At 38.8% G+C, this 15,720-nt stretch overlaps 1 protein-coding gene across 2 annotated transcripts in view; it reads right to left on the reverse strand.

Annotated features, from left to right (window-relative positions):
* si:ch211-200p22.4 (phosphatidylinositol-binding clathrin assembly protein) overlaps positions 1-15,720 on the reverse strand; it is a 118,337-nt gene that overhangs the window by 43,963 nt on the left and 58,654 nt on the right. For both annotated transcript variants that reach the window (XM_033983587.2, XM_055229097.1), the window contains exons 6-8: positions 13,574-13,685; positions 11,613-11,719; positions 8,728-8,769 (exon numbers count right to left, since the gene is read on the reverse strand). In XM_033983587.2, coding sequence (XP_033839478.1) covers positions 8,728-8,769; positions 11,613-11,719; positions 13,574-13,685 — 261 coding nt within the window. The remainder of the gene's footprint in view (positions 1-8,727; positions 8,770-11,612; positions 11,720-13,573; positions 13,686-15,720) is intronic.

The raw sequence follows: 15,720 nt of genomic DNA on the forward strand, positions 1-15,720 counted from the left end.
AAAAAAAGAAAAATCCAGTTTGTAATAATGAAATAAATCTGAAATTATTTATTTTTAATTACTAAAAAAAAGATAAAAATTCTGAATTCAAGACATTTTAGCTCGATATTCTTTTGTGCAGTGAGAGTTGAGATAGCCATGGAGCTAACACAACATGCAGCTAACACAGGCTTTGAAAATAAGAGGAAAACTAAAGGAGAGAAGGCAGACTACATGTTTCGGACATGTTTTGAAGATAGAAAGTAGAAAATATACGCACATTGCAGAGTCCCTAGAGTTTAAACTGCTGTGTAACTGTCAGACTGAAGATGTGTTTACCCGGTTTATGGTGAATATCTCTGTAATTACTGGACCGAGCCAAATGAAACAAAAACTAACACAAAGTCCAACGTCTTCTGTGTTGGTATAAATTAACAAAAGTCAAATAATGTTTTTCACAATAGCTTCAGAAAGTGGTGCCATTATTGAACCCCAAAGACGTGATTGTTGTCAGTTGCAGTAACTATAAGCCATAAGATTAATAAAACATGTTTGTGGAGCCGATCCCAAACACATAAAGATCACATTCAACATTTGTGGATCAGAAGTCTGGATATTTGGATTTAAAACAGTGAACACCCATAGAGTTATATAGGCCCCCACGCTCTGAAATTATGGCATCATCAAAGTCTAAAACGTGAACGTGACCTATTACAGCACGATAATCTCCTTGCGTGTGCCCGCTTGAGAGATTTTAATAATAAGTTTCATTTTTGGTGGTTTTGAGAGAAGAGAAAAGGAAATTCTTGAGTGGGGATTTGAAAACGTCATGTCTGAGCCTCTGTCCGCAAAAATGTACTGGCCTGTCTCCTGCTTACACTGCAAAAACAGGGAAACTATAATATGGTTTGAATTAAGAAATATTCATCCCGACTCTTAAAGCTGCACTGTGGAACTTTATGTATAGATAAACATATTTTTTGCAGTGAAGAGGATTTGTAATGCATGCAAATGGAGAGAAATGAGAGAGAGAGAGACAGAGGTTTAAAGGGAATGTTGTTGCTGTTCCAAGTGGCTGTGGCCTTTAGCTCGTCTTAAGAGTCTGAGTAAGTTTGGACCATAGACTGTATAAAGAAGTGGACTAAGTGAGTGTGACGTCACCTATAGCGTTCGGCTCCGGTCAAATGAAGCTCATCGAGGCTAGCAGTTATAGCGGTGAATATGGAGCCGAGTTCCATGTTTGGAATTCTGACCACGAGTATCATAGCAACCAAAGAGCCAATCCAGAGACAGGATGGAGAGAGCACCGGCCCGCACCTCTGGTTTAGCAGGAAGCGGGCACTTAGCAATGCTGTCAATCAAAACTGTTGCTAACGCTAGGGGGGATGACCTCGGGTGCCTGATTTGTCTATTATTAATGTTCATATCTTGATTTACGGAGCGAAATAAAATAAAAAATACCAAGATCATGTAGAGCAGGTTAATGTGAACATTTTAAGATCAAAAAGACGAGCCTGACAGCAGCAGCTACAGAGAGAGAGGGGACAGTTTTTCAATAGAAAGTGAATTGGAGGCAGAGTCGATGGAGCTGGAAGCACGCCCATGCTCACTTTCTATTTGGAACGTGGCAGCTAGCAGGTTAGCTATGTCCATTTATATAAACAGTCTATGGTTTGTGTTCTCCTGAGCCCAAAACAGAGACTGTATACAGAAGTGGACTGAGTGAGTTTGAAGACACCCATAGCGCCATAGCTGGTGCTTCTATTTCACTATTTTGTTCGTTAATCAAGACATGAACATTAATAACAGACCAATCAAGTTTGATTGACAGCTCCAATCCATGCCAAACCAGCGGGGCAGGAGTGAGGAGGCAAGTATCTTAACAACGTCACTCCTGATTGGCACGCTCAAAATTTCAAATATGGATCTTGGCTCTAAATTCGCCCCTATAACTGAGAGAATCAACAGGCTTCATTTGGCTGGAGCCGGACGCTGTGGGTGACGTCACACTCCCTCTTCTTTTATTCACTCTTTGATTCCCACACATGGTTTGAATGGATAGACAGAAACATTAAAAGCATGCTCAGACGTTCATGCAAAAGTCTCCTCCACCTACAAGATAAGTCCCTTTAGTTTTCTGCAGCAGCGAGGAAAAAAACAAAACAAAAACTATGTTTAAAAGTCCTGTTTAGATTCTAACACCCACAATGTTACACGGTCAGACGGACATTTCCAAACAGTACAATGATTCAACTAATGCCCCAGCAGGCAGGAAAAGTATTACATTTACTGAAAAAAATAAGAAGCACTTTTGCAACTTTCTAAGAAAATGTAAGCAGGAATTACGTAACTTATAGTAAAATTACCCATGTTTTTTTTATATGATATAACACAGTTTAAGAAGTATAACTATAAACTATAAACTATATAACTATAAACTTTTTCACAAGCAACAAAACCACCAACAATATCAGATTTAAAGCTGCACTGTGAAACTTTTCTGGCAGAGCTGCTTGTCTCCATGAAGATGCTATTGTAGTGCCTAGAATGTTCCACAGTATGGGATTAAACTATTTTTATTAGTACTTTGTTGAAATTGGAAAATGTATATCAGATAAAATGTCCCTGACCTGTGGGGTGCCCCAGGGTTCAATCCTGGGACCCCTGCTGTTCAATCTCTACATGCTGCCGTTAGGCCAGTTAATACGCAGCAATAATGTGTCTTACCACAACTATGCAGATGACACTCAGATCTATGTCTCACTAGCAGCAGGTGAATATGGACCAGTGGATTCACTCTGCCACTGCATCCAACAGATCAGTGTGTGGATGCAAAACAACTTTCTTCTGCTAAACTCAGACAAGACTGAAGTTATCATCTTTGGCCCACAGAAACATAGAGAAAGTGTCAGCAGTCACCTCCAGTCTCTCTCTCTAAAACCTTCAAATCAGGCTAGAAATCTAGGGGTAATAATGGACTCAGACTTGAACTTTAACAGCCACATCAAATCAATAACATCTGCAGCTTTTTACCACCTAAAAAACATTGCAAAAATCAAAGGTATACTGTCAAAGCCAGATTTAGAGAGACTTATCCATGCATTTGTCTCCAGTAGGTTAGACTACTGTAACGGCCTGCTCACTGGCCTCTCCAAACGAGCCTTAACACAGCTGCAGTACATCCAGAATGCTGCTGCTCGGGTCCTGACTAGAACCAGGATGTATGAGCACATAAGTCCTGTGCTCAGGTCTCTGCACTGGCTTCCTGTAGCTCAAAGAATAGACTTTAAAGCAGCTCTGCTTGTGTATAAGTCTCTCCATGGCCTAAGTCCGAAGTATATCTCCGACATGTTAGTGCCATATGAACCATCTCGCAATTTGAGGACTTCAGGGATCGGCCTCCTGCTGGTGCCCAGAGTCAGGACTAAACATGGGGAATCAGCGTTTAAATTTTATGCAGCTAAAACTTGGAACAGTCTTCCTGAAGATGTGAGACAGGCCTCTACTTTGACAATGTTTAAATCCAGACTCAAAACAGTTCTGTTTAGCTGTGCATATGACTGACAGGTTTTTATTCTGCACTCTTCTCTTTTAATGTTGATTTTATGATGATTATTTGTGATTATTTATGTTTGATTTGTGTGATTTTAATGTCTTTCTTATTCTGTAAAGCACTTTGAATTACCTTGTGTACGAATTGTGCTATACAAATAAACTTGCCTTGCCTTGCCTTGCCTTACATAAGCAGGTGATGCCAAGTTACAGGTCAGATCTGCCCCTTACTAGTAAAAATATGTTTTAATGGTAATTTGAGCAATAAAAACAGCTGTAATTTAATAAAAGCTGGATTTATCTGCTTGAAACCCACTGTGGAACATTCCAGGCAAAGCAATGGAGACAAACAAGTAGCATAGTTGCCAACAGAAAAGTTACACAGTGCATCTTTAAAGGGTCCATATTACACTATTTTCAGATCTGTGTTATGTCGTTTCCTCGTCACAAACAGACCTGGAGTTGTGTTTTGTTTCATTCACTCAAGTTTAACACACAAACCCTGCATATTTAGGCTGACTTCTTCTCTCAAATAGAAAACACTGTTCCACCTTGTGATGTCATCGTGTGGTAAAACAGGAAGTGCTCCACTGTGTTTTTAAATGACATGCACCTTCACTAGAATCATTTGGATCATTTCAGCCCTGGAAAATCCCAATCTCTACTGAGCTAAAGATAAAAGCAGCTGTTAACTTGAAAACGACCACTTCATGACATCACAAGGTGGAACAGAGCATTTTGCGCTTAGGAGATGTAGAAAGACTAATAAAGGATTACGCAAATGTTTGAATGAAACAAAACACAACTCCAGGTCTGTTTTTTTACGAGGTCAAGAGTCAATTTTGTGTAATATAGGACCTTTAAGTCTACGATCAAATTGATTTTATTAGACAAATCCAAGTTATTAAAACATTTGGGATTGAAAAAAAGAAAAAGTTGAGTCTATACAACAACACACTTTGGCAAATGGTATCCTCAAGAACGGCCCACCACTCCCAAGGTTGACAGTTAAATCCCGCTCTGTTTGTGTTGTGTCTTTGGGCAAGGCACTTCACTCACCTTTCCACCGGCGAGTTGGTGAAGTTGTTAAATGAAACAAAATCGATGTTGACATGTGTGTATAGAGACAAATACCGGCCTTGGTGGATCTGTGTTGACTTGTACACTCTTGTGATAACGTTTTTACCTCCTGAATATCTTTTGAATGAATGATTAAACCTATGTTATGTTTTATTATAAACAGAATTTAGAGGGAAAAAAGCAGAATTATCAGAGTTGAGAAAGCCGCACACATGAGTTGGACAGTTCAAACGAAAACCAGTAAAGAGGAAGGTCAACTATTAAGATGTATAAGACCGCAATACAATACAGTTCAAACTATTACAAAACGAACTTCTTGACGCTGCACTGTGTAACTTTTCAGATTGGGGGGCCGGCCATTGGCTTGTTTCCATGGAGATGCACTTGCTTTGCCTAGAATGTTTCAGAGTATGGCATTAAACATATGCATATCCAGAGGAGGAAGCAGGCAATGGAATCATGTCGACTATGTTTTTATAGATGGGGTCTAATGTTGGTAACACTATAATAACTACACTTTAATTAGCCTGAATGAAGCCTGAACATAAATTTTATTTATAATGAAAACAATTAACAAGTAGTGTACTAAGAAGGATACAGGTGTAGTACTTAAAATGTTAGGATTTAGGGTTAGTCAAAAGTCCTATGTTACTCTTGTGAACTTTAAGCCATGTTATAATATGTTTACGTCCTCAAAAACAGACCTGGAGTTGTGTTTTGTTTCATTCACACAAGTTTGAGTAACACTTTATTATTAGTCTGTTACATCTCCAAAGCTCAAAATGTTCTGTTCCACTTTGTGATGTCATGAAGTGATCATTTTCAAGATAACAGCTCCTTGTACCTTTTGTTCAGTAGAGATTTGGCAATTCCAGGTCTGAAATCATCCAAATGATTCTAGTGAAGGTGTGTGGAGTTTAAAGACACACTTCCTGTATTACCACATGATGACATCACAGAGTGTTTTCTGTCTGACAGAAGAACTCCATGTAAATATGCAGGATTTGTGTGTGTGAATGAAACAAAACACAACTCCAGGTCTGTTTATGATGAGGAAACAACATTATAACAGTTCAGAAAATAGCGTAATATGGGTAGTAATTAAAGTAGTTACTAAATCTGAATCATTCTTAATAAACAATTTGTTCATTATGAATTATGTCTTTGTTCATGCTTAAGTACACCTATTATTTTTGATTACATAATACATATTTTTTACATTGTATTTCATAGGCTCAAGAATCTGGAATATATTCTATGGGAAGCTGATATTTTGCGCTTAGTTCAGAGTTGACACCTTTTGCTGTTTTTGTAACCATTTGCGTTGTTGTTTGCGTAACTGCTTTTGTATGTGACACTCCATTGCCATGCCGAGGAGGATGTGAAAGTTCTATCGGTCAATTACTGGTCTGTTTTTGGAGACTGACTTTAGCGAGTTGAGACCGCTGTTGTTTTGCTCTTGTTTCTGCGTGGGTTACGACCTACAGTAGCCTTTGTGTTCTGAAAATAAACAACCAGGAGAAATGCGGTGTGCTTCCTTACACCAAAACGCTACGAAATGTTGAATTGTAATGTTTCTTCTCACTATAATCAAATTTAATACTGAAATCCCTACAAGTTTAGAATAAATAGTTACGAGTCTATAGCATTTCGATAGTTTTCTGAGGTTTACAAGGTTCGCGTGGCGTCTGGGGTGATGTGAGGACGCTCGGTCTGTAGGAGGCGGAGGTTAGTTTAGTTTTCTCAGAAGTCAGAAGTTTGGTGAGCATCTATATTTAATACGGTGGAGGATAGAGAGCTGGAGATGTACTGTTCAATGGTCTGTATAGAGAGGAAGCATCTGCCGCATTCACTGCTCAACTCAAGCTCAAATATTAGGGTCACATAAGGTTCATTTAAAGGGCCACTACCTGATTTTGGTTATTTGTTCTTGTCAGGATAAATGGTCTTTACGTTGTGCATTGTTTGGGAAAAGCTGCTAAGTAAGAGAAAGAAAAGTTGAAGTGTAAAATATAATCTATTCGTTTTACAAAGTATTTTCTCTGGTTATAACTAATACACAAGATACTGACCTGTGAGAGATCGAGTATGTCCCCCTGATCTACTCACCGCTCGAGAGGGAGAGGAGGAAGATGAGAGAGGAGGAAGGAGTGGAGAGAGAGAGATAATGATAGAGAGAGAGAGAGAGAGAGAGAGAAGAGGAAGAAGAGGAGAGAGGAGGAAGGAGAGGAGAAAGAGAGATAGAGATAGAGAGAGAGAAGAGGAGAGGGGAAGAAGAGATGAGGTGGAAGGAGAGGAGGAGGAGCAGAGAGAGAGGAGGAAGAGAGGAGGGAGGGGAGAAAGAGGAGGAAGGAGAGGAGGAAGAGGAGACGGAGGAGGAAGGAGAGCAGGAAGAAAAGAGAAAGGAGAATAGGAGAGGAGGAAGGAGAGGAGGAAAAGAAGATAGAGAAGGTAGACAAAAGTAGGATGGAGAAGAGAAAGAGGAGGAAGAGAAGAGGAGAGAGGAGGAAGAGAAGAAGTGGAAGAGGAGGAAGAGGAGACGAGGAAAGGGAGAGGAGGAAGGAGAGGAGGAACAGGAGAGAGAGGAGATAGAGGAGGAAGAAGAAAAGGAAGAGGAGAGAGGAGAAGAGCAGAGGAGGAAGGAGAGGAGGAAGAGGAGAGAGAGGAGGAAGAAGAGAGAGGAGGAAGAAGAGAGAGGAGGAAGGAGAGGAAGAAGAAGAGAGAGAGGAGAAAGAGGTGGAAGGAGAGGAGGAAGAGGTGAGAGGAGAAGAGGAGAGGAGGAAGAGGAGAGAGAGAAGGTAGACTAAAGGAGAATGGAGAAGAGGAGGAGGAGAGGGAGGAGAGAGACAAGGAAGAGGAGGAAGGAGAGAGAGGAAGAGAAGATGTGGAAGATAAGGAGGAAGAGGAAGAGGAAAGAGCGCAAGGGAGGAGAAAGAGAAGAGTGGAGGAAGAGAGGAGGAAGAGAAGAGGAGGAAGGAGAGTGAGTGTGATAGAGTGAAAGAAAAAGAGGAGGAAGAGAAGGGGAGGAAGGAGAGAAAAGAATCATGGGAAAACAACTGCATGGCTCTATCCCAGACTGTTGTTTGTTTGTCGTGGTGCAGCGTCACGGCAGCAGAAAATGACAGTTTGAGACCAGTCAGTAGCTTCTGTTTTAGTTATTGCATGAGAAAATCCTTTGTAAAATTAATCAATTATATTTTACAGTCTATTTTTTCTTATTTATCAGCTTTTGCTACACAATACATGATATAAATCTTGACAAGAAGGCATTCAAATCAGGTACAGGCCCTTTAAACTATAGAGTTGGAAGAGTTGAGGTTGACTAATGGCGCCACTTTCTGAAACTTTGTGGAAAAATACAATTCACTGAACTTTGCGGCAGTTTTAGTTTCATGTGGACAGGCCCAGTAATTACAGAGATATTAACCAGAAACAAGGTCAACACATCTGTAATCTGACATTTAAACAGCAAATTCAACCATAGAATTCTGATCCGTCTCCAGCTCAGTTTAAAATATAGAGGCTTTATTTGAGAAATGCCCCTCAATATTACGACGGAGAGGCACTGAGGGAGAACTATGGGAAGCTGAACAGGCAAAATGTGTTTATTTGCTTTTTATTTCCTTATTTTGTCTGTCAGTTTCAGTGTAGTTAGCTCCTCCCTTCAGACAGATATAAGGCAGTGTCCACCAGTAATCTGACTAAAACTGAAGAAACGTCTTGAATGAGCAGCGAAACGTCTCAACTCTAAAACTTTGAATTTTTCTTTTACCATTTGAATATATATTTCTGCTACATGTATTCACTTTCTTCCCAACACTCCTCACTATCGACACCCACGCACCTTTGCTCACTAAAGTTCCAAAGGTTATGATGTCGTCCTATATGTGTCGTCATGGAAACGCAGCCCATTACAAAGCTACGTGTTTAAACTAGCCAAACTTATTCAAACGTTTCGTAACAGTACGTCTTGTATTGTAGTTTTTCAATGCGGTCTTGATCCACCATAATAGTTTTACAGTAATATGAAAAATGGCGACATGACAAAAGGAACGACAAACATAAATAAATTTAAAATTAAATAAAAATAAAGTTGATTATGAAATGAGCACTGACCTGTGAGAGATCGGGTATGTCCCCCTGATCTATTCCAACTTGCTGTCGTCAAAATGGAGAAATAAAAAAATAAAGAGGAAGAGGAGGAGGAGATGAGAGAGAGGAAAGGAGGAGAGGAGAAGAAGGAGAGGATGAAGAGGAGAGCAGAGGAGGAAGAGGAGGAAGGGGAGGAGAGTCGAGAAGCGGTGAGCAGGAGAAGAGGAGAGATGAAGGAGAGCGAGGAGGAGAGGAAGAAGAGGGGGGTGGGTGTGGTTCAAAGGAAGGAGGAAGAGGAAAGAGAGAAGGAAAAGGAGAGGAGGAGACGAGAAGGTAGAGAAGAAGTGAGCAGGAGAGGAGAGGAGGAGGAGAAAGAGAGAGCGAAGGAAGAAGAGGAGGAGGAGAGAGGTGGAAGAAGAGAGAGAGGCAGAGAAGAGGAGGAAGAGGAAAAAGAGAGGAAGAGGGAGGTGGGTGGGGGTCAAAATGGAGAATTCAGGATCCATTATTCATGCAGTGACCAAAACGTAAACAACAGAAATAAACATGAAAATCTGTGAATGAAGTTTTGGATCGGACCGACCAATCCTTAAAGTGACATTATGGAACATGGCCAATGAGGAGGACAGGTGAATTATGGGTAATGGGTGACACAATTATAACAGGGACATTCTTGGACCAGGACTTACTTGGACATAAATTACAAACATTTAAAAAACTTTTCAGTCAGGTTTTATTTATTTACTAATGCTTTTAAATGCACTTTATAAATTTTCTGGTTACGGGGTCGTCACCTGCTTGTTTCCACGGAGATCTGATTGCATTGCCTAAAATGTTTCACAGTATGGCATTAAAAACATTGAAAAACATGCATTCTTACTTAACTTGGCTTGGTTCTGTAACCTGTGCGTTTCTACGGAGTTAGATAGTTAAGTGCTAGACGCAACAAGTTTAATGCAATACTGTGGAACATTCTAGGCAAAGCAGTCATATCTCAATGTAGACAAGCAGGCGGGGGACTGGAAAAGTGACATGGTGTGGCTTTAAATCATGTCTTTGGCCCTGTCAAATAAATAAAAATGATTGAAAAGCTATTTAAAACTTTTTTTTTTACTTTTTTTTTCCAGTTTTACCAATACAACATATCTTGGCAGCATAATTTATCAACTTATTTCATACGATCTTGGCCTTTGCAGTCTTAAAACTAGCTTAAAACTAGCTTATTCGGCTAAAAATAGAAACCTAATTATTGACTCCTACACAATGGGCCACTATTGTTTTAATTTAAACGTCGGAAAAATGATTATCCCTGTGGGGCTCGTCAGGACATAATTATAAAAGACAAAAGGATTAGACAGGGACCGTTCATTCTACTGCACACTGCTCCTGCTGGGACTTTGTGCTTCCAATCCCGATAAATACAAAACCTGTTTATGTACAGTGCATGTGAACTGTATATGTGGTAAGAACATGGCACTTAGACCTGGTTTAGATCTGGAGTCCTGTGTTAATTCTGGTTTAGACTTAGCTTTAGTTCTGGTTTAGACTTGGGTTTAGTCCTAGTTTAGCCCTGGTTAAACCAGTTTAGTCCCGGTTCAGTCCCACTTTAGTCCTGGTTTGGTCCTAGTTTTCAGACCTGGTTAAGTTATTATGGCTACACCCAGGATTCAATTGCTATCACTTCTTTGTGATTGTTTAGACCTGATTTGGTCCTGGTTTAGATCTTGGTTAACCCTTGTTTAACCCCGCTTTAGTCCTAGTTTTAGATGTGGTCAAGTCCTGGTTTATTTCTCTTTAGATTTGGTTTAGTCCCTAGTTTAATCCTGCTTTTAGATCTGGTTTGGTCCTGGTTTAGAATTTGGTTAGTCCTGGTTTAGACTAATGTTTAGACCTGGTTTGATATTCGTTTAGTCCAACTTTGCACCAATTTTAGTCCTGAAATAGGCTTGTTGTTTTACATTTATTTAGTTACAATGTTGTTTACTTTTCCAAATATATATTTTAGTCCATCTTTATTCCTTTTAAATTGAACATTTTAAACCTATTTTTATAAGGTAATACATAAAAGAAACATAGGTCATTTTCATATATTGTGGTGTGAAGATGTAGGAGCAGAGAGCATGATGGGTAGGCCCTGTGCACAGAGGAGCATCCATCTTTGTCAGGGCAGGAGGACTGGGAGCTAGCATTAGCATTAGCCTCTATACACAGGCTATTTTAGGTCCATATACTGTACAGTATATACGCTTATATACTGTGAATGTAGGGCAGCGAGAGAGGGCTTTCTAACAACTACTGCTGCTTCTAATACTACTATAGTGACTATTGTTATTTCTGCTACTGTCAAAAAACACCTAAAGACTCACCTGTTTAAAGCTGCTTTTAATCTTTAATTATTATGAGTGCTGATTTTAAATGTTTGTATATTTGTATTTCTTTTTTAAATTGTTCTTCTATGTAAAGTGTCTTTGAGTATCTTGAAAAGCGCTATATAAATCAAATGTATTATTATTATTATTATTATTATTATTACTACTAAATCTATTACTGCAACCTCAACTACTATTACTACCACTACCACATCTACTACTACTGCTAAATCTATTACTGCAAATACTGCTACTTTTATTACTGCTATGGCTATGACTACTACTACATTTAGATACATCTTCTAACTACTACTACTACTACAAATAAGGCTAGGCTTTTGCCAATCAAATTCCAAATAAATTGTACTACATGTATTTAAAATTGATGGCAATGTGTAATTTTGAAACTATGGGAAAGTTGTCTTCAGGACCTCATTTACGCATTAAAAAGGTTTTCACAGAACTTAACATGTTGTATATACTTTCCCATATAATGTTACTTGTGTATTTGTGTAGTACTTTTGTGTGTGATAGTGAAAGTACCTCTGCCACTTTGAGGAACTCCGAGAGCTTGGTCATTCGGTACAGGAACTTTTTATAAATGTCCAAGGCGTCTTTGCACTGGTTCTTCTTCATGTCAAAATATTTCTCTACAAACACAAAAAAGTACAAGTCTTAGTATCACAAACACAAAAATGGGCCCAAAGGATTTGATGAAAATGTCTAATTGTGATTTTTCTGACAAGCATTGCAATTACGTTTGATGCTTTCAAGGTCCTATATTATGTAAAATTTACTCTTGTGAGCTTTAAGTCATGTTATAATGATGTTGTGTTTTGCTTTATTCACACATATTTGAATACTCCTTTATAATTAGTCTGTCTACATCTCAAAACCTCAGCCAGGAAGTTAAAGCTTGTGCTCAAATGGGTCTTCCAAATGGACAATGACCTGAAGCATACTACCAAATTGGTTACAAAGTGGCTTAAGGATAACAAAGTCAATGTTTTGGAGTGGCCATCACAAAGCCTTGATCTTAATACTATTGAAAATATATGGGCAAACCTGAAAAGGGCAAATTTGGCTCAGTTACACCAGTTCTGTCAGGAGAAATGGGCCAAAATTCCTGCCAACTATTGTGAGAAGCTTGTGAAAAGATATATCCAAAAAGTTTGACCCAAATCACACAGTTTAAAGGCAATGGTACCAAATACTAAAGAAATGTATGTAAATTCCTGACTTTGAAGAAAGTAATGAAAAATCCTTCTTTGGCATTTAGGAAATAGAAATAATTTTTGGTAATCCTAATATTACGGTCAAAGCCTCCATCTCCTCCTACAGCCATATGTGTCATCCCTGCTGCTGATCCGTTTGTGTGTGCAAGCTTTGAACAGATAGGCCTCTCCTGCGTTTGGGGCATTGCTCACAAGTTCGTGTAGTTTTTGTGGCTTTTGGAAATTGAGACACTTCGTCCTTTGACTAGTTCTGAGACTGGGTTGTTTTGTCTTATTGTAATTTCTGTACTTGGTCATTGTTACTTCCCCTGTTCCTAGTTGAGCTGGGTCGTAACACCTAATTGACCTAAAACGAAACCTAAAAGTTTAGTCTGATTTCATGTCAGACAGTGAGGAAAAAAGGTGTATGTAAACTTCTGGTTTTAAATGTACATGGGAAAACAGCAGCAACAGCAAGGTCAGTAGTGAATTAGCTGAAGATTTGGAAGTGAATCTACATTTTTTTCATATAAATACGATTTCGTAACAGTTTTCTGTAAAATTAAAATCATCCCATGACATTTGTGTTGTTGTTTGTGTGATTCATATGGGATAAGCTATGACAGTAAATTATATGGTTTTACAGACTTTATTCTGTAAATGTTGGACTGATAAACACCGAAACAAGACAAGAACTTTTTCATTCATTGTGTCGCCAATGTTTTATGTGTGTGTGTTTTTAGCAGAATGCACCTGTACTGTAGAGTCAAACGCCATTGTTTCTTACCGTCATTGATCAGAATGACATGAACACAATCACACTCTTTATGAAAAAGCCGTAGTCTCTCTCTGTAAATCCGTTCACACTATACAACCCCTCCATCCAAACTTTACAAACTTTGCACCAAAAGCATTGAAACTTGCTGGTTGCCAAGACGACAGAGGTTGTACTTTCGCGTCACATCTTTTTAATCATTTTTAATTGTACAAAAAAAAAAACAATGGCTGGATTACAGTGTGGTCCTTGGCGAATTAATGTTATTCATTTAGTTTGCAGAGAGAAATTTTAATCACTACTATCTTCAATGAACAGGCCAAAAACAGAATCTGAGTTTATAGGATTACAGGAGGAAAAATTCGGGGGACTTTTTACAGACATGAACGATTCATACGGGACTAGAAACAGAAACGATGTTCGTAATTATTACAATTCACCAGAGGATCCGAGGTCAACCTGAGCCCGCACAAATAGGGCTTAAGTTGTTTCTAAGAAAGAGAAAGTGGACTTACCGAGCAGGTTGATGACGCCTTCATTATAGGCAGCAAACAGCCGAATGGAGTCTCTGAACAACAGCATGAAGGCCGAGTTTATCACCCCGTTCGTCAGCTCGTTTGGGTTGGCCTAAAACAAGGAATCATGTTTTTCTAATTATGACTTGGTTTGGTGGGATTGTGCCTGTGGTGAATATTTATCATAGTTTTACATCAGTTAAGTGGCAGTTTGTGGAAAAAAGTTGAGCAGAAAAGTACAAAAACACAGATAGTAGTGCTGAGTTCTAAAACAGAATCCCTCCAACTATGACATCAACACTAAAAACTCCATCCACAATACAGGAACAAGATCGTCGTTTATTTGTGTTAATGACATTGTAACTATTGTGTAATTTAGACACGTTTTGACCATTGTTAACATTGTGGTTGCTAGGTAACAGCTATGGAATTAGCTCTATGTACGTCACATCTCCTGCCCATGTCCAACCAACCAAGTCACTGTCAAACACTGCGCGAGTAATGTTGATATTTAGATTTTCATTGGATTTAAGAGATAATTTTCCGGGAGATTGTTAAAATAAGGAAAATACACCAGCTATTTTGTCGCACAACATTTTATTTTATTTAAGTGTCAAAATTGCATTGTTGTCCTATTTTTCCCCATGTATTTGAGCAAAATCTGTCTTGCCCATAGACTGTAAATATAAATGAACATAGCTAACCTGCTAGCCACGTCATTCTGTCTTAAAACTGTTTGTATTAACCCGCTCTACATGATACTGGTATTTTTATTTAGCTATTTTGTCCGTAAATCAAGAACATGAACATTAGTAACAGACATATCAGCGCCTTCTTTCCCTGAGGTCACTCCCGTTAACGTTAGCAACAGGTTTGATTGACAGCATTGCTAAGCGCTGACTCCCTGCTAAACCTGAAGCACGGGCGGGCATTACCTTCAACAGCCTCGCTCCGGATTGGCTCTTTGGTTGCTATGATACTTGTGGTCAAAATTCAAAATATCCAAATACCACTTTTTATATAGTCTTGCCCGAGTACAGATATATTGTAAAACCACTACAAACCGTTTAAAATTAAGTTCTGTTTTTCACGTTTTAAGGACTGTAAAAATCAGGTACAGCGATTTTAAATTTAATTTCTGTGTCATATCACCCAGCCCATTTTGTATTATTTGTTTAACGCGAGCCAAAAGTTGATACTGCGTTATCTGAAACAACAACTACAAGAGTATTCCATAAAATTCTTAAGTTCGCAAATCAACAAGAGATTTTCAGATATTTATTTCGTTTTTGGCCCTTTTTCCTGAGCTAAAAACAGCTTTTCTTAAACTTGAGCTTTCCAGGAAGCAGAGGATAAACCACAAAACACCAAAGAGAAACTTCATTCATTTTTAACTGTCCTGCTCCAAACCACAAGCAGCCAACAATTTCTGTAAACCTCCACCCAACCCTCCGCTCTCCTCAGAACAGAGACTTTCAAATGGGATTCTCACCAAGTAAAATATATAGCTACAGAAAACATTGCAAAAACCTATAAAGTTGAGTCGGAATAATCCTAAAGAAGCATAATCCCAGTAAAAGTGGTTATTTATTTATAAGTCACAGATGTTAAAGAGGGGGTATTACGTAAAATGGAGTTTAAGGATAGGATATAAGGACTGAAACCAAATTTAAGTTGCTCTATGTGACTCAGGCGGAATGTTCCACAGTCTGGCATTAAACTTTCTATCTTTGTTTGTAGAGACAGGTCAGAAATCTATGGTAGGATTTCCTGTTTAACTGTCAGATTACAGATGTGTTGACCTGATTTATGGTTAATATCTCTGTCATTTCTGGGCCTATCCACATGAAACAAAAACAGGCACAAACTTCAGCATCTTCTCTGTCAGTATAAATAAACAAAAGTTAATTATTTTTTCACAATATCTTCAGAAAGCGGTGCCATTGTTCAACCCCGGGGACGTGATTGTTGTCAGATGAAAGGACTTTAAACCCTGAGATTAATATGACAAGTTTGTGGAGCCGATCCCGAACAAATATTGACGAGGTTCAACATTTGCGGATCAGAAGTTTGAGAGATTTCTTTCAAAAACAGTGAATCTCCTGTAGAGTTGTTACAGGCCCCGCTGCTCTCCATCTGAGATTATG

This window comes from Periophthalmus magnuspinnatus, chromosome 18, assembly GCF_009829125.3.
Source record: "Periophthalmus magnuspinnatus isolate fPerMag1 chromosome 18, fPerMag1.2.pri, whole genome shotgun sequence".
In the NCBI taxonomy this organism is placed as follows: Eukaryota; Metazoa; Chordata; class Actinopteri; order Gobiiformes; family Gobiidae; genus Periophthalmus; species Periophthalmus magnuspinnatus.